The following is a 19,651-nucleotide window of genomic DNA, read 5'->3' on the forward strand; positions in this document are numbered from 1 at the left end:
TCCTCAATTTTATGTTTTCCCGCTTTTTATGCCGTAATGTTTAGGTCCAATTTTTTTTCCATACATTCTCATTCAAATATCCCCTGTTTATTACGTTTTTCATAACCCTGTGCCTCGATTATGAACGCTATCTTCATCTGTATATATCGAGACGGTATACTTAACTTCTGCACTATCTGTCTGTCAAATAGTTGTGCATAGGGTTCAAGTAAAAATTTCTAAGAATTGGTTAAAAAAAAAAATTACGCTTATTTTCGCAGCCTCCTGGGAACTGCCATAACAATACCTAATGGCACAGAAACATAATAAATTAGCCATCTTTCAACAGAAGTGTTTAAATAAATCAAAGAAATAGATAGTAATTTCTCACATCCACAAAGTGCACAGTGCAGCCAGCCTCGCGGTCCCCGGCCTCCAGGGCACGGCGCGGCGCATGCAGCCCCTTGTGGCGCGGCAACAGCGCGGGGTGGATGTTGAGCAGCCGCCCGCGCCACCGCGCCACTAGCCGCGCGCCCAACACGCGCATGAAGCCGGCCAGACACACCAGCTCCGCTCCGCCTTCCTCTAGCGCCAGAGTCAGCTGCCGGTCAAAGTCCTCACGTACCGCGTAGTCCTTGTGTGATATTACCTGATTGGATTTGTAATCATATTATAGCCAAAATAATATCGACAGTGTTCGGGACAAAAGCGTCAAACCACAATTCTGGAAAAGGCAGTTTCATTATTTCTAATCTGTTTTAAGCGTATTGTGTAAGTCTTATACACATTCTGACAAAAGGAATTAAATCAATAGACATTTACAGTCAAATTCTTTTACCAGAATGTTTATAAGATCTACGCAATTTGTTTAATTAACTGGAAATAATGAAACGGTTTTTTCCAGAATTGTGGTTTGAAGCTTTGGTCCTGAACATGGTCGATATATTGGTTTTTTGAATAGACTTATTTTATATTTTTGTAACAGCTGTTTCACCTTCTCGAGGAACAAAAAAAAAACAGATTGATTGTTAGGCAGTCTGTATTAAATGCCGCAGCGAGACTTATTTTTGGAATATCTAAGTTCAGTCATATCACTCCACTACTTCAGGAATTACACTGGTTATGTTTTCCACAGAAGGTGGAATACAAACTCTGTTGGCTCATGTATAAGTCACTGCACAACTCTGCTCAAGAATATCTAAGGCCCTACTGCATGGAATGCTCTCCCAGCAGGGGTGCGCGAAACTGTGAGAGTGAAGTGATGTTTCGGAAAAAACTTAAAACCCACTTGTTCTCTAAATCATTTGAATAAATCCTTGGCATGTGGTGACAAAGTAACTTGTTTTTCTTCAATTACAAATTAAAAAAGTTAAATTAAATTTATTTCTTTATACAATCACTTTGTAAAACGCCCTTGAGGTATTATATTACGAAAATGGCGCTATATAAGTTATCCATAATAATAATAAGCATTAGTATAATAATGACCTGTATAAAAGTGGAACCAAAACATGGGCATTTATTTTTTGATACTCATAGTTTTACAAGTTATTTATTATTAGTTATTTAGTGCAAAAAAATATACAGATGTTATATTATTTTCAAAGACAATAATTATTTAGGTATAATAAAAAATACAAGTCATTAAAGTTTTAAAGTATCTAACTCTAATAGAAAGTGATTAAAATCAGATAAAAGTACAGTTGATTTTTACAAATTATGCTGTCAACTAAATATTTTAAAAATATTTTTAAATTTCCTGGAAGTGGCCTAGTGAATAATGATTGGTAGTTCTATTTTAGTACTTGTTTTTGAAGTGTTGCCATAAGCGCCATAAATTATTTTATAGACGCATGATTAGTGAACTAAAATTTACTGATTATTTTTCTTAAACAATTGGTTACTTTGGTGGCAATGCCAGCCGCCTGCGCCCTCTGCAGCCCATAAGCATCTTCTTTGTTACTTATCACTAGAACAATGTCGGCGCAGATTCCCTGGTGCGGGTCGCGGGTGGCATCTATGAGAGCCTGAAGATTTGTTCCACTTCCTGAAATTAGGACACCCACCTGAAAAATCACCAAAACGTGCTTTACTCGAAGCTTTTTCTCATTATTCCATTCTACCTTATTTTGAATAATTACAGTACAATTCAAAAAAATTAAAGAGATTCCAACATAGTGAAAGTTAAGAGATTATATAAATTGTTGTTTTTTCTATTCCCTTTTTTAAGAATTTCTTTGTCTCGTTGAAAAAGCTATAACATATTTATACTGTTTTTATAAAATAAAAGTACTTCCCTAAAAAACTTAAAATTTAAAGAAAAAATAGGTAAGAATACATGAAATAGAATCCTAGACGAGTGTTTTTGACTCCATGGCTACTCCTTGAGTGGAGATAAATTTGCCATATAGTGAAGTGGATGGCAAATTTTCCCTTCATGCACGAGGTTCCGGGTTCGATTCCTGGCAAGTTCAACATGAAATATTAATTTGTTTAAAAGGTGATATACTGTAATACTTCATTGTCTGACGCATACACTGTAACTATCTCAAATCTTTCAATCTTAATCACTAGATGGTGTTGACTTAATTGTAAAACATGGCTTCACTTTCAATTTTTAATTAAAATTGACAAGTGAAATAAGTTTCACCTTCGTATTTTAAAAAAGCTCGTGTAGCCACCTCAAATCAATTTGAAATACAAATAAATCACAATACGAGCAAACGTTTGCATGCTTAAACATAATTTTTGCAATTTCCAGTGCATAGATAAGTTTAATGTGGGGTACACGTATGATCGAATCCAAGCAATGGATGACCCCGAAAATTTAATCTGCGTTCCTTACTTCAATAAAATTTTAAATAGTTCTCAGTTATATTTTAAATAGGTGTCCTCACGTCCTATATAATATGTCCGATTTATTGTTTAATGTATTAACAGATGATGCCATAACTATTTCTTGAGGCAGATCATTCCACGCATCCACAGATCTGCCATTGATAAAATGTTTAGCTGGATTGAAGTTGAACTTTGATTTCTCTAATATCATCAAGTTCGCAGTCATAATACCCATGCAGCTCTTCTCTGTCCTAGTGTGGTCGAGTCAAGTCTCCGAAGCCTTTCCTCATATTAACAGGTGCCGTGATGCAGTTGGTTAGACAGCCAACTGTGAAACTGGTGCCGCAAGTTCGATTCCCGCCAGTTGCAAGAAAAATATCCAAGAAAGATTTTTTTCTCAATTGGTCTGGGTGTTGTGGTATATTTTTCATTGATTCCTTCCATATCCCCTCTATCCCACGTCAGCAGACAAGCCTCGAAATAGAGGCTTAGCGGGTTATTCCTTTAAAAAAGAATTCTACGCAAACCATGTGGTATCTTGGTAAAACTACTTTGAAGTTTTAGTATATTATAGAGTAATGATGCAGATTACCCTCTTCCTGGGCAGCATGGGCAGGCGACGGATGTAGTCCAGCGCGGAGCCGAAGTTGTCCACCACCACGCGCGCTCCCCCCGGGGGCCGAGCCTGCACCGAGCCCACCACCATGGCCCCGTGCCCCCGCAGCAGGTTCATGGTGGCCGCCTGTTCCTCGGGAGCCACTACCACGACCATACCCAGCCCGCAGTTGAATGTGCGCACCATCTCCGCGTCTTCCACGTTGCCCGTGTCCGCTATCCAGGCAAACACCTGCGATGACCATCATGTATTATTATTTATAAAATTAATTGCATATTTATTTATTTATACTTTTACATTGTTTGTATTCTTTTTTTATACAGAATAATGTTCCCTCACTGGGGTGTCCGTGCCGAGGGAAACATTTTACAAAAAGTGAAACATGCCTTAAATTAGTTATTCAACAAAGTAAACATAATAATAAAAAATAAAAAAACGTAATTAATCTATTAAACCTAATTATCATTAACAAAATAATCAATATAAACTTAAATAATCATAAAAAACATCACCCCACGAATCATTAAAAAAAAGATTTTTGGACCGTTTAAGTTTATGTTTATTTTTTAACAGATAACATTTATAATTGGCGGGTTGTGGTCCTGTGAGTCCGAGTTCAAACCCCGCTCTAACACATTTTCCAATTTCTAACACGGTTACTTACAACTGAAAGAAAATGGTCCCAAAATTTATACATTCGGATGAATCACAAGAATACAAATTTTCCTTTGTAATTTTTTTTTTTTAAAGTTTATAATTTACACCTGCACTGTAAAAAATAAATGGAATAAATTAAAATCTACATTAATATCACAGTTATTTACGTCTAATTAAAAATGCCCCTTAAAAATGTACAAGGCACATTCAAGTATAATTTCTTTAACTTATACCTACCGGAGATGGGTTTGATTTCGACTATGTGAACAGTATTTTTTATGCATCATTTTCCTCAACTAAATCATGTAAAATTGTACACAAAACTTTACCACACGTCTTTTTATGATTCAGAGTATATTGTTATGAAAGGATAATATTATAAAACCCACAAAAATGCCTAAAAAGCGACATTAAAAACTGGGTCTAATTTGACCCAACACCGCCACACAAATATTTTTTTGAGTCAGCAGGCTTTATTTAAGAGTTAATTTACTTAAACCAAAATATTTCTTCACACTGAAAATATAATATGTACAATTTTTGAGCAGGTACAAATATTTATCTTGATAAATATATCCATCTAATTTTATGTAGTTTATTATATTTTTTTATATAAGAAAGTAATATAAGCGAGTAATATATAAATCTACAAATTTGCAAGTGTCCAGTTTTAAAGCTTTCGCAACAAATTCAAGACTGGTAACTTTATTATAAAATCAAATCATTTAAATAAAGAACTATTGGATTGAATTATTTTTGTATGAAAGCCTTTTTGAACTATGTTTTTTTTTTTTTTAATTTGTGGATCAGTCATCTGTTACATATTTTTATAATAAATTCTGATATTTTTATTAAGAAACTGGAATTCCCCGATGGTGTGAGAGTACTCACAGGATGTACGTTCCAGTAATTGGCGTTGAGGCGAGCTCTCAGGTCCTTGGGTATAATGCGAGGAATGTTGTCCAGTAGTCCGCCTCCCGTGATGTGTGCGATAGCCTTGATCTTGTTCATGCGAATAGCCGGCAGGACGCACTGTGCGTATATCTTGGCTGGTCGAAGGAACTCTTCAGCTAAAATCAAAGCAGTTAAAACACTTTTTAAAGAAATATTTACGTTCTGTTGATTTGCTCCATATATTTCAATATTGGAACCATTTTCTTTTAGACATAAATAACCTTATTAAAAAATGGGAAATAAGTTATGGTAGAGCGGGGTTCGAATCTTGGACCTCCTGATCCGGATTCTGCGACACTACCACGGGACGACAACCCATCTCTATGATTAGAAATAATCCAATTCATTGATCAATTACTTCCGAGATAGTAATAGACCACACGGTAGTTTTATTTGTATTGTCAACTAGAATTCCAACTTTAGAAAAACAACATCTTCAAGTTAATTATCTATAAGTTTGGCAACAAAGTACAATAAGAAAATTCACAGCTTCAACAATATTTTGAGTGTGTCTAAATATTTATTGACAAATACTGGATACTTAGACTTCCATACTCTTGAAGAGGTTTTTTATGTCTTAAATTATGTACATGTCAAAATTCAAAGCGAGACTTATCAAAATAACAGAATTTAGTTTTGATCTTTGGCTTCAATAATTTTTTGAAAACAACTAATTTTTGTTTTTTTTTTATCACGTTATTTCTTCGGTCCCGACTGGCTAAAAATAAAATCCGTGTTGAGTCGACACTTGTAGGTGAGTTGAAAAGTAAAATTGTTTTTCTTCTTTTATTAAAAAAACTTTTCTCTGTATATAGAAGATATGTCCAATCAATTTAATCCCAGTCAGTGAAGAATTCACTTCCCTCTCTTCTCAATCCAATGAAGTACATATTATGTACTTCTGGATTACTTTCTTTCAGCACAAAGATGCTAAGGCTACCAGATTTCAGAGAGCTCCTTCGGGCAGCTTTTCTCGTTTGACAACGAGCAAATTTTCCGTGTATGTGGGCACCGCCAAGGAGACTTATGTCCTCAGATGCGGTGTGCGGTATGTGGTGGGTAAGCTGTATATAGAAGATATACTTCAGAAAATAATAATTCAATAGAGAAGCACTTTAGTTCGGTTTTTAGTTTAACAAAAAACATGTAACAGACGGTTTCACTTTGCGCTTGCAATTCTCGACCTGAGTACCTACGGCCTGTTGTATTGCTGTAAACTATAGCTAATTTCGTGGTTGATAATCATAGAAAGGTTTTTGTCCATATGGGCGATTCTATTAGCCAGTGGCGGGTTTTTGCTCTTAGGGATAAACATATTATGTAATTATTAGAAGAGTTTTGATTATTTTTGTTGATAAATGCATTTCATTAACTTACCAAAAGTGAGTCCTTCTTCACTGAAAGGCGCTCGGTCATTCATCGTGTAGCTGTGCTTCTGCATGAGTTTGTGAATCATACTGAATCCGTTGCTGTGAACTCCGTTGGAAGGTAATCCTATGATGGAGTCACCCACCTGTACATACAATTAGTAATGTGACTGTTCCGTGAATCAACTATGCATAACAGTGTATGTGCGGGCGGTACCTACATTGATATCGTTCAGTTTGGGGAGGATTTGGGACTTCTCTACAACGCCGAGGGCGAACCCAGCGACATCGTACATTCCCGGCTTATACATTCCCGGCATCTCAGCAGTCTCACCGCCTGTAAATACGAAGTTGGCATGCAAACATTTCATTTTATACACCAATGTTGCATAAAAATAAATTGTACACGAAGAAAAAAATTCATATTCAAATATAATAAATGGCAATTTTGTTAGCACTGAAATTGGATTTAATGTTTCTATTGGCTACTTTGAAACAACAAGCTGAGCACGCATCACAATAAATGATATTGAGTTACAAATATGTCATTTTTCCATGTATTTTATCAAATTTAGTATATCTACCTACATTCAATATTGTCGAGTTTCCGGAACAAGTTAGTAACTGACATTTCACTGGTTATGAGATATTGCACTTTTGAAGTTAAGAGCTCATCCCAAATCAACAACAAAATAAAATCGCAAGATGAATATCATAAAACATTATTTTTTGTAATTATAAAGTATGACATTTTTATTCACTTTTTAAACAAAGATTATTTGATGCCAGTTATTTTTATTTTATTGCCTTTTAAAAAAACTTTGATTTAATTAAATAATTTTAATTTAATCTGATTTAAATATTTGATTCATTTTTTTTTTAAATGCACACAATACCATTAGAAGATTTAGAAACAAAAAATATATAACACATTCAGAAGTTTAAAACTATTTAAAAATAAATATAAAAATTAAATTAAATAATAAAATATTTTAAAGGATATCAGATTTTCTTGTTATATCAGTTTTGATATAAAAAGAAAATCATAAAGCACTGTTTCATACATTAATTACACTACAGGTTTAATTACTATTCACCATCTTTGAAAAAGTTTAATAGGTTTGTTCTGTAAGAACAATACCCTACACTAAACATATCCGATACACTGTCATGACTACGTATTTTTGAAAAATATCATTTTTCAAAAATACGTAGTCACCAACTTGTACCAGAAATCCGATAATATTATAATATGCCTTGTGGTATAATGGTTGGCATATTTAGCTACCATGGATGAGGTTAAGGAACCTTAAGTTAAGGAACTGTTTCTCACCTCACATTGAGAAGATAAAACAACCGTCACAAATATACAAAATACCAAAAATATGAATCTGCGTTGGTTTGGACATGTTAAATGCATATCATACATTTAAAAAAAAAAACATGATTCATATTTATTACCGTTGTTATTGGCCTAAGCAATATTTTACAATGATATTGATCAGTTTAGAGAACGCAAGAACATCTCCAATGGATATTGAAAGATCCCACCACTAACTTGCACCGGCTCTAGAGGTATTGTGGCCTCTTCAGATCCGCACATTGCAAAGCAACTTTTAAGCTATAATGAATGGACAATATTTGTTTTTTTTTATTATTATTTTAAAATCTTCTTTGTTAAATAAATTTCTAAAATTTCTTGTCAAATGTTAATAAATCACATATAGTTTTTCACAAAACATGTTTTTTAAACTAGCCGAACATGTCACTTGCTTAAAAAAGCACCGAATCATTTGAAATTTTAAAAGCATCTTCTCAGATACATTCTCCATCGAACTACATCCGGAATTTGCATATAAACAATAAATCATGCAAATTTTTTGCATGAAAATGAAAGTTTTAATTCAAATATGTACTAATTCTTTTAAAACAGTATTTTCTAATTTCCACTTTAGCTTTTTGTATATATTTATATTTTTTTTATTATTATTTATAAAAGTTTTTTGTTCTATGTTGAAAACTACAGAAGAAATCTTTCGGGCGTGAAGATACTCTGCGGTTTTACGGTCACTGTATCAACTGTCATTTTTTATTATTTTTTTTTTTACCTCTTAATATAAATAAAATTATTTAGTTTTTTCATTAGGTTAGGTAAGTTCATTATTTTGTTAGTATACCCAGAGAGCTAAGTCGAAAAAGAAAAAGTCCGAAAATGTACATCGTTCACTCACCCAGCAGAGCGCATTTGGCTTCCTGGCAACCTTTGGCTATTCCGGCGATCACATCTCGCGCCACCCCAACATCCAGTGAGCCACAGGCGAAGTAGTCCAGGAAGGTGAGGGGTTCTGCGCCATTGCACACAATGTCATTGACGCACATGGCCACAAGGTCGATGCCCACCGTGCCGTGGCGGTTACACTCCTGCGCTATCTTCAGCTTGGTGCCCACTCCGTCCGTGGCCATCACCAGCACGGGATCATTGTAGGTGCCCTCGATTCCGCGCATTCGGAATAGTCCCCCGAAGCCGCCCAGTCCACCCAGAACACCCTCGCGAGTTGTGGACCTGATATTTAAAATAAAAATGCAGTCGGATCGAGCTTGTATTAAGATCTTGATAAAAAAAATTATGTTTTATTTTCTGTTCATTAAAATGAACTTAAAATGCTTATATTATTTTGTATAATGAATTATGTTTGCAAATATGCATAATTACGTTATTAATATATGTAATTAGTCGAAAAATGGAATGGAGAAAAGTTATATAATAATACATGGCAATATGTTATTAATAATTTATAATAATTTTATAATTCAATTAGGTAATTAATTGATATTAAAAATAAATACAAAATAATACAATAAAGTAATAATAGTAACACATCTACATACATGGTAGAATATGTAATTTAAAAAACATAATAATAAAGTTAAAATATATATATTTACAAATAATCATGCATCACTATTAAGTTTATTCAAAAATGATATACATATTTACGTATATGGATAATGAAGATAGCATCGATATTATATATTTATTCCCGAAGCAATCTTATACATTGGCCTCTACCCCTCGATAAAATCCAATTATGGATCTTCATCTTAAATATAGATGTTGTTTTGGAGAACGTAATATGTTCATCCAAGACGTTGAAAACTCTTGGCAAATAAAAGCGGCTTAGATTTCCGGTTCTTTTTGTGAACCAGGAGTAAGCTTTTTTAAAAACACTATACAGTAAAAAAAATAGAACAATTTTTGAGTCGAATTTTTCTTATGGAAAAAATTAAGCTACGTCACGTGTAACGTAAAAAACTACTGTTTTGTATACAAAATTAAGTACCACCAATAAGTTTGAAAAAAATTTAAAACTAGTTTCAAAAACATAATACGTTTCCATCATCAGGTGATATATCCTCGCCATTGAAAGAACATATTATAATCTATGAGCTTTCATTTTATTATGTTGTAAGAAATATGTATAAATTGGAAAAATCAGTATTTTTTTACTGGTCCGCTAAATTACCATATTTGTTTAAAAGAAAAAAATTCAGTGTAATTGGTATAATATTTAATTTTGTAGAGATATTACCTGGCCAGAGGTTTTATGAGCTTCACCAGAGAATCTCCGGCTTCTATGTCCACCCCACTGTCCTTGTAGGAGAGCCCCTTGGTGGGCAGGAGAGTGCACTTCCCACTGATGTAGGGACCAATGAGGGGGCTCATGGCAGCCCCGAAGTTCTCCACAATCACTTGTTGGCTTCCTACACAGCCAGAAAACTGCTTTTGAAATGTAAATTGTTTAGAAATCTATATTCTCTTCTTAAAGAGGTTCTCCATTCTGCTAAAATGTCCGTAAATCTAATTTGTTTTTATTTATTAATACTGTCTGTTCATTGTGACTAGAACTCCCAAATAAACAAATCAGCCAGGTGATATCTGACACAGAATGGTCGAGCTTATTCACATGTTTTATCCAAATTAAAGTAAAGTTAGGGTGCATTGACATTATTTTTTTCGTATTTACTTTTTAATTTATTCAGCGGTAAAAATCCTGCAAAAAGAAATCTAGTGGAGATTAGGCAGCCTCGTTGTGTACTGGTTATTGCATTTGCCTAACATGAAATAAATCAATATAATAAAAAAAAATATATAACAATAAATACCAATCCACCCTATGTTATTTTATTGTGCCGTACCAGCTGCAAGCTAGTGTTGTATCTATGGTAAAGAGTTACACAGAAATAAATACGAACTAATAAAATTTGTACATCTCTTTCTTACATGAATGTATCGCATGTGTATCGTGCTATCTCTTTTTTCCAATTGTTGAGGGCAACGCAATATTTGTTATATCTGATGTAGCCAGGTATGGAAATTATACTCCAGTGATAAATAATTGATAATTTAGTGGTATATGAAATCAAGTTAAGAAGTGAAAAATGAATTATGAACATACCATTAATTCTATTTTCTACTTCACCAATGACATTGACAGGGATATCTTCTATAAGGCTAAGGACACTTTCCGCATCGGCTGAAGACACTACGGCTATCATGCCAACTCCACAGTTGAATGTTCGGAGCATTTCAAACTCTGATATTCCTCCTGCAATATTGAGAAACATAAAGAAATTAGTTTTCATTTCAAATAAAAAAAAAGTAATATGGAATTATTGTTGTTATTTTCAGGCACAAATCGTAATATATAATACCATCAAAAAGTCCATTTAAGTATCGGTCCCTATTTAAATGAATTACCATATTAATTAATAATTTCAATTTACAATATCACTATCCATTTTCAAATGGGTTTTATAAAACTTAGACATTTGAACTTCTTAGATTAAAGTATTCCTTTTAATAATAAAATGTTCCTTTATCTCATTGCTAAAGAAATATTTTAATTAATTACCCATAGCCGCAAGCCACCCAAAGACGGGATTGATGGTGAACTTCAGGGCATCAAGTCTGACGATGACACCAGGGGGCAAAACCCGGGGAATATTCTCCAGAACTCCCCCTCCAGTGATGTGGGCCAGAGCTTTGACCTTTCCACTCCGGACAGCATTCAGCAGAGGCTTCACATACAACCCTGTCGGAGTAAGGAGCTCCTCCCCAAATGTCTTGCCATTCTTGCTGAAAGGGGCGAGGTCCTGGTAACTCGTCTCGGAGTCGGACATGACTCGCTGAACGAGGCTGTAGCCGTTGCTGTGCACTCCGGTCGAAGGCACTCCGAGGATAATGTCTCCGGGAACGATGTTGGTTATTCGAGGAAGTTGTTGGTCGTTTTCTACTATGCCGACTGCAAAGCCGGCCAGATCGTATTTGCCAACGTCGTACATCGCTGGCATTTCAGCAGTTTCACCACCTGTCAAACATAAAAACACATTCAACAAATTATTTCATTTAATTAACCCTTAAAACGTTTGTGCCTGTTTTAAGCGACAACTAAAAAATGTTGTGACTAAAAAGAACGATAGTATCGAGAAATTTGTGTTCTAGTGAGTGCAAATGGTTACTACATGCTCATTTCATACATTTGGCGTTAAAATGTCCAAATTTTTTTTACTTGGCACATTTGTCTCCTAGACCAGCATTTCCCAACCTTTTTAAGCCTGCGGACCGGTAAAAATACGAGAAAAATTTTGCGAACCGGTAACGCGGGTATAAACAAGTATAGAAATAACAAATGATGCTTTTTTTAGTACAGGAATTTAAAAATGGATGAAAAGTATTTTTTATTATCTTTAAAGAAATATTTGCGTTCTTCTGATTTACCCAAATATTTCATTTTGAGGGCTATTTTCAACGAGTTGTAAATAACTCACTAGTAGAAAACAGGAATCAAGTTGGGGTAGAGTGGGATTCGAACCACGGACCTTTGATCCATGAGTACGAGACACTAGCCACAGGACCACAACTCGATTCTGCGGACTGGCTACGAATCTCATCGAACCGGTAACCGGGAAATGCTATCCGAGACCATGGAACATTTCTGTTTAAAATATCAAACCTGTCAGGGAAAAATCCAGAATTTATCTATAAAAATTACATACATACATCTGAGGTAAAAGAAAAAACTGAAAGAAAATCAAAAGTTTACAATTTCTGTTCTCTCTATGGAATTTCTCCACATTTCAAGATTACTTCTTAATGTAATTGTCAGCGAAAAACTGTATTTATGAACTTTGTTCTCGCTTTGTTTTTTTTATTTTTTTAAAGGAATAACCCGCTAAGCCTCTATTTTGAGGCTTGTCAGCAGGTGGGATAGAGGGGATATGGAAGAAGGTAATGAAAAATACACCACAACACCCAGACCAATTGAGAAAAAGATCTTTCTTGGATTTTTTTTCTTGTAACTGGCTGGAATCGAACCCGCGACGCCAGTTTCACAGATAGCCGTCTAACCAACTGCGCCACGGCGTCTGTCCGAAAACTCTTAGACAAAAAAAAGCATAGAAGTATGAAGAGGGAATACAAAAGGTATTACCGCGCTATGACAAGACAAGTGCAGAAAAATAGAGTAAAAAGATTTTGTCACAATATTTTTGGTTTCTGAATGTGTACTCGTTTTCTTTAACCTGTCAAATAGAACTTACTTACTGGATATAGGTACCACGTATTGTTAAAAAAGAAAATTAAATACATTATTTTATTTATTATTTATGGAAGTATATTTTGATTACATTTGATAGGAATACTAACCTAAGAGAGCGCAACCAGAATCCTTGCAGGCTTGTGCTATTCCTTCAACAATCTTAGCGGCTACGGCAACGTTGAGCTTCCCGCAGGCAATATAGTCCAGGAAGGCAAACGGCTCAGCACCGGCGCACAATATATCGTTAACGCACATGGCTACCAGGTCCACCCCGATTGTGTCGTATTTATTGAGGATTTCCGCTATCTAAAAATGGATAATCATGTACCAGAAAAACAAAACAATTCGTATACTCATACCGAGTCCATTTGACGGAAAGACAAGTAATGTAAGTTTCTAAATTATGATATTGTATCAATAATCCTTATTAACACATTTTATGCGGGAAAAGGTAGTTTAACCCGCATCCACAACTGGTGTTTATCGGCGAGAAGGGTAGAAATACCCGCTATGCTGGCTCCACTTAAAAGGCGGGGGAGGAAGATCTACTCGATTATTTTGTCTAAGTATTTTATGTCAATGTTCCAAATTACACACATATCTGTACAAAGTAAGATAAGCCGTGGTTTCATTTACGTACACACATATTTTTGCATAGTTTCTTTGAGAAACATGAGAGCTTGTGTGTAAGATGATTTATTTCGTCAATGAGTTAGTGAATTATATCTGTCTTCTTTTCACAGATTATTTTTATATAATTGGTAAGCAGAAAGGTGACATTTTCGGATTGTATATTTTGTGATATGGATTGTTGTTTGTTCGTCGTTCTGAAAATGGAAATATACAAATATCTCATCATCATCATTCCCTTTCTGCACCCAATGATGCATAGGGCACTGAATTAGAAATCTAATCGCAGCATATCTTCATCATTTTTGTTACATGGAGGTAAGATGATCAGTCTTACGCTTTAGGTACCAGTCCATAGACTATGAAATATTTTGGTGTGAAAACACCCTTTTAAATAAATGTTTCACATCAATCATGTAGGGAATCGAACTCGAGACCTCTTGCATGGTAGACAAGCGCGCTGACCATTACACCACGCGGCTATTAAAAAAATATATTTGACTTTTATTTCCTCTTATTGATAAGCAGTATAATATGGTGAGTGTGTATTCGAAATTTCATTTTAAAAGAAATGTCATTTTAGGAGATAAAGTGATTTTTATAAAAGTAGTTTTCATTAAAATTTTTATGATGTTTGCCCACTGCGTTTTGTAGCAAAGCCTGCATAAAGTGTGTTAATATATTTATATTATATGATGAAATAGTCACATAAATGTCTTTTGGGCATAAATAAATAAGGATCTGTCAACCGAAATATCACAAATGGATAGTATTGATTGTCCTGCAAAGCATATTTGTAAAAACTCAATGTGTTATCCATTTGGAATGTTTTGGAATCCACCCAAAGTGGCTTCGTAAATAGCGGACGTGTTGAATGGAGATACCTGATGCGTTATCCACCATTTATGGCGTAGCCAAGATACTACAATGAAAATGTTTATGTTGAGTGACATTAGTAGGCACTACTCAGGGGGGATTTCGAAAAGTGTTAATTAAGAGAGAGGTAAATGAACGAGTACCCCAAAACGGGTAACGTGTTGGGTATTTACAAATATGCATCCTGCAAAATCAAATATTTTTTTCAAGCAATTTGCTTCCTAGATAATTGGTATATAATGCATACCTTGAGTTTAGTCCCCACTCCGTCCGTTCCCTCAACCAGCACGGGATCCTTGAAGGGCCTCCTCTGGCCGTCGGGCCCCACGCATGTCTCCTTGGCCAGTTGGAAAAGCCCCCCGTAGCAGCCGAGTCTGCCAAGGACTCCTGCGCGGTGGGAGGCGCGGGCTGCGGGCTCTATAGCCCTCACCAGGGCGGCCCCGGCTTCGATGTCCACTCCGCTGTCCAGGTACGAGAGACTGCCACACCTGAGGAAGATAAAATTGTGATGTAAGAATTCATTCAAATGTACAATTCTAAATTTGAGACAATCCCTGACAAGAACCAGATTGATGTACAATACAATACATGTATTTACAGGCGTTCAAATGTTGAACATGTTCGCAGACACTTTTCTTCTCATAGAATCCACTCATATGGACACATATCATAATTATCTCATTTTTTTATCGTAGTTGATGGTTTGAAGTAAATCTTATTTGATGTTCTTATGATGAAATCTTATTTGATTTGATTACATATACAGATGCGGTCATCCATAAATCTTCTAATCATCCTTTATCACATAAACACTCTGCTTTCCATTCTATGATACATCGGCTTACTTCAATACCACTAAATAAAAATAATTTTGACTTAGAATTAAATACAATAAAGAGTATTGCTTTCAATAATGGCTATGAACTAAATTTAATTGACAATATTTTGAATAAAAAACTTAAATTAAACTATAGGAAAAAATACTTATACAGTTCCCAAAATATTTCCAATAAAAATGAGAACTGGCGTAGAATTTTGTACATTAATTCATTTTCTAATAATATAGCACAAATTTTACCTTACAATATTAGGCCAGCTTTTTATACTAATAATAACATAGGTAAAATATTAACAAATTGTAAAGATAAGGATGATAAATTAAATCATTCGGGAATTTATAAATTAAATTGTTTAAATTGCCCAAATTTCTATATTGGAAAAACTTCACGCAAATTTAAAGTTAGAATCAAAGAACATATAAGATGTCTGAGTAATAATAATTTTTCAGAATTCGCAAATCATCTTATATCCGAAAACCATGAATTTAATCAAGAAACGTGTGTAGAAATTTTGCATGTCAATAAAAATGGTTTACGTTTAGATAATTTAGAACGATTAGAAATTAGTAAAGCCATTAATCAAAAACTTCAAATAATAAATAATCAATTAAATTTAACTTCGAGTCCTCTTTTAAAACTATTCCCGTTATGATTTATTTTATCTTCTTTCTCTCTCTTTCTTTCAATTTTCTGTCTCTTTCATACAATATTTTATTATATAAATAGCAACGCGTGTAATTATAAGTTAGTTAAATTCCTGACGATGAGGTAGTAACCTCGAAACCGGTCGAAGTGTAATTAAAAAAAAAAAATTAAGTGGTTTATACAAATTTATAAACAAATAAATGTAAATCTTATTTGACTAACATACTGGGAGACTTCTGTAGCCGACTGTTTTTATGGGGACACAATTATATCTCCTCCAACCATATAATTACTTCAGTTTTACGTGGGCTATAGCCGTCTTTTCACTACCAATGTCTTTTGAACTGACGGCTATACTGCCCTCATAAGTAAAATGGCAGTTATTTGCAAGTCATATTTTGGTATATGACACTTTTTAGTATTTTTTAACATTATGCAAATTTGAAAAAACTGTAAATAATCATCATTGAAAACACAGTATGTTAATTGTATGTCTAAAGCATAAAACCTGTGTGTGTCATATCTACACTGAGTTTTTGCTCATGGATCTCTAGATATTGTATTATTGCTTAAAAAACTTTACATCGGGCGTTCCGTGGATTTCATATAGCTCCCTATTGTACGATGACACCAATGGTTGTTTTCTCTCACAGGGCCATAGACAACTCTGAGGATTCTTCTTTTGAAAGCTGCAATCGTTCCCTCAATATTCTTTGTCATAAGCCAGGTTTCTGAGGCATTGGTTTGGTTTAATCACTTGTAAGGACAAAGATTGGTTAATCACTTGTAAGGAATAAGGATTGGTTTAATCAGAGTTTTGTAAAGTGTCATTTTAGTCTTTTTTTGTACTAGTTTGGACCGTAATTGGCACCTGGCAGACTGGCACCTTCAGTTACTTGCAAACAAATAAATGTACAGTAGCCGGCATTAAATAAAGGACATCGGGCTAAAGAAAGAGACTGCTGGCCTAATTGGCTTTGTGGAGCGTTGTCTTTGTCATTCATACAGATACCGGACTCGTGCGACAGAGACGTCGTTCTACAAAGTCAGCGGTCTCTTTCTTAAGCCCGATGTACATTATATACTGCCGGGTACTTTTACAATCTATCATTATCTTAATTCTTATTACTTTGGTATATGATTTACATACGAATATAGCTCCAAGTGTGAAATAGAACCAGAATCCTGGACAAGTGCTTTCCACTCATTATTAGGTTAAAAATTCTGAAAAAGTTTGGCACTTTCGCCTACTTTGCCGGAGATGCTGGGTTTTGTTTTAATGGCGGTTGAACACTGCAATATTTCATCGTCCTGGACTGGCTCCTGAAGCATAAGACTGATCACCATACCTTCATGTAATGATGATGTACCAATGTAGCGCCCTTTGTATCGGCGGGTGTTGACAGAATAGATAAAATTTTAATAAGAAATTATTTTTATTGTTTTGTAAAATTTGATTATAAATGGGTGATACCTAATAATATTTATAAAAAAAACAAAATATTTTTCGGTTACATACATATTCTCATATTGCATCAGCCTTGATCATTAAATAAATTTTAGTAAGATGACCAATCTTATAATATTATGAAATGTCACTGAACAAAATTAACTGCACGTGTCCAATGCATTTTTTGATAAAAATACTTGTTTGGCTTCTCTGGCGGCCATCTTTTTTACCTGTCTAGGCCTGAAATTATTGGCATTTTCAAAGAGGATGTGCGCCTGTGTGCAAGATACTTTAAAACACTAGTATGGTTAATGAGTTACACATGAATAAAATACATGTTTGAGTTTTTTGTATTAAAGGAAGGAAAATATTTTGAGACTGAATATAATTAAGCTACTTTGTTGACACTGGTGACAGGTCTATAGCGTTGTAACACATATTATATAGATACCCGGATATAGCTTTGTTAAGGCCCATGAAAGGCCATTGATTTGCCTATTTGAGACTCCCAAAATATTCCCATTAAATTGTTAAATAAATACAACGTCCGAATCTTATTTCTTATTTAGATGAAATATAAGATAAAGAATTGACAAACTGTCGTCAGGATAAACCTTAAAAATACGTTTTTTTTTTTATAGGAAAATGTGTACAAAAAAGTGTTTAAAAAGGATGTCCAAACCAATGACAAGTCATAAGCCTTGCAAATGCCATGATTTCCATATTATCTTGTGAAAACAGTTCTCTATCTCTGTTAAAATATCTTCAAGTCCAAGGTGTTAGACATTTAAGGAATAGACATGGGGAAAGGGGAGTCTAACACCTCCTTTCGTCGAGAATGGAAACATGGATTTCATAAACTGAAATAATATTTAATGAATATGGATGGGTTGTAATGAAAACATTAAATATGATAATAATAATTTATTAAAAATAATTGAATAACGGTTATAAAAAAATGAAGGGATGAGCACACGAAATACAGAGTAGGTACATTAATAAACGTGCATTTGAAATAATACTTCGGGGGATTTAGTTTATTTGGATTTAGAAAAAACGTTGTTACAATGTTAAAGAAAATTAGATAATGCAAAAATTGAATAAAAAATAAACCTCTGATTGAAAGAAGCAACCATTTAAATCTGGGGATCTCTGAAATGGGAATGAGAAAATTTATGTAGAAAACAAGAGTAAAATAAAAATGATGTCTATGATTAGTTTACATAAACAAAAGGAAGATATTTTTGTATACAGAATCAGTTTTTTTATGCATCTCTAAGAAGAAGCTGAGAAGTTTTGGTTTTTCATATTTATAAACTGTGTTGTACAAGTTCTGGCATAATTATTAATGACTTTTGTAAGTGAAATGTATATGATTTTAGAAATGTTTATGTATTTTAGCTTATCAATAAATTTGTTAGATTTCTTATTTTTCTTTTTAGATGTTTTAAAACAAAAAAAAGGGAGATGAAGTGTTACGAGATTAGTGACGAATAAACAATAAAACATACAACAATAACAAGTACATGCACAAACAAATGAATCGACTCACTAGCTAATATAAATCCACCTACATTAGCAGCAAACAGGCAGAACCGGACCTATTATAGATTCAGTTGGCATAAATAATCAGACGTTTGCTTGCAAGAGAGGGGAGAATAATATGGTTGTATCCAATTACAAACTTGTATATTCCCGTTCCTTTTCAGTAAGTGACGAGGCGCTAGATCCCGTTAGATCTGGAGCAGCAAATATGTATAACTAAACAACCAGCCTATAACATCATCATCACGCCCGATGGTGCATATTTATTTATTAAACTTTTTGTACGTAATGTAAATTGTACATTGGCAGGCTTATTGCCAAACGGCTATTTCTTCCGAGAAACCAATAAAATACCATTTTTATTTATATAATTCAAGTTACAAAACATATTCAATAGACAATAAAAAAAAGCTAAAGACATGCAAAAATATAAATAACTGTATATGTAAATAAATTACCTTAAATCAATATTATTAAAGAGGAAAGGAGGAGAGATTGAGGAAGAGAAAGGAGATGTTTCTTCAGATGTGATTTAAATTGGGATTGATGGGAGATGATTCCACAGTGGAGCCGCATGGACACTATATGAGTTAGAGAAGAAAGAGGAATTGTGGATGTATAGGATGTACATTGTAACAGTAAACACATTGTATTTC

The 19,651-nt window shown here is 34.1% G+C and overlaps 1 protein-coding gene across 2 annotated transcripts in view; it reads right to left on the minus strand.

Moving 5' to 3' along the window:
• The window catches only part of Gart (trifunctional purine biosynthetic protein adenosine-3 Gart), a 37,449-nt gene that overhangs the window by 1,224 nt on the left and 16,574 nt on the right, over positions 1-19,651 (minus strand). For both annotated transcript variants that reach the window (XM_088241863.1, XM_088241862.1), the window contains exons 9-20: positions 14,764-15,004; positions 13,118-13,316; positions 11,325-11,780; positions 10,869-11,018; positions 10,002-10,173; positions 8,643-8,974; positions 6,633-6,748; positions 6,422-6,557; positions 4,982-5,160; positions 3,410-3,664; positions 1,884-2,045; positions 371-628 (exon numbers count right to left, since the gene is read on the minus strand). In XM_088241863.1, coding sequence (XP_088097989.1) covers positions 371-628; positions 1,884-2,045; positions 3,410-3,664; positions 4,982-5,160; positions 6,422-6,557; positions 6,633-6,748; positions 8,643-8,974; positions 10,002-10,173; positions 10,869-11,018; positions 11,325-11,780; positions 13,118-13,316; positions 14,764-15,004 — 2,656 coding nt within the window. The remainder of the gene's footprint in view (positions 1-370; positions 629-1,883; positions 2,046-3,409; positions 3,665-4,981; positions 5,161-6,421; positions 6,558-6,632; positions 6,749-8,642; positions 8,975-10,001; positions 10,174-10,868; positions 11,019-11,324; positions 11,781-13,117; positions 13,317-14,763; positions 15,005-19,651) is intronic.

This window comes from Micrasema longulum, unplaced genomic scaffold, assembly GCF_059751315.1.
Source record: "Micrasema longulum isolate JH-2025_06_02 unplaced genomic scaffold, ASM5975131v1 h1tg003124l, whole genome shotgun sequence".
Classification (NCBI taxonomy): domain Eukaryota; kingdom Metazoa; phylum Arthropoda; class Insecta; order Trichoptera; family Brachycentridae; genus Micrasema; species Micrasema longulum.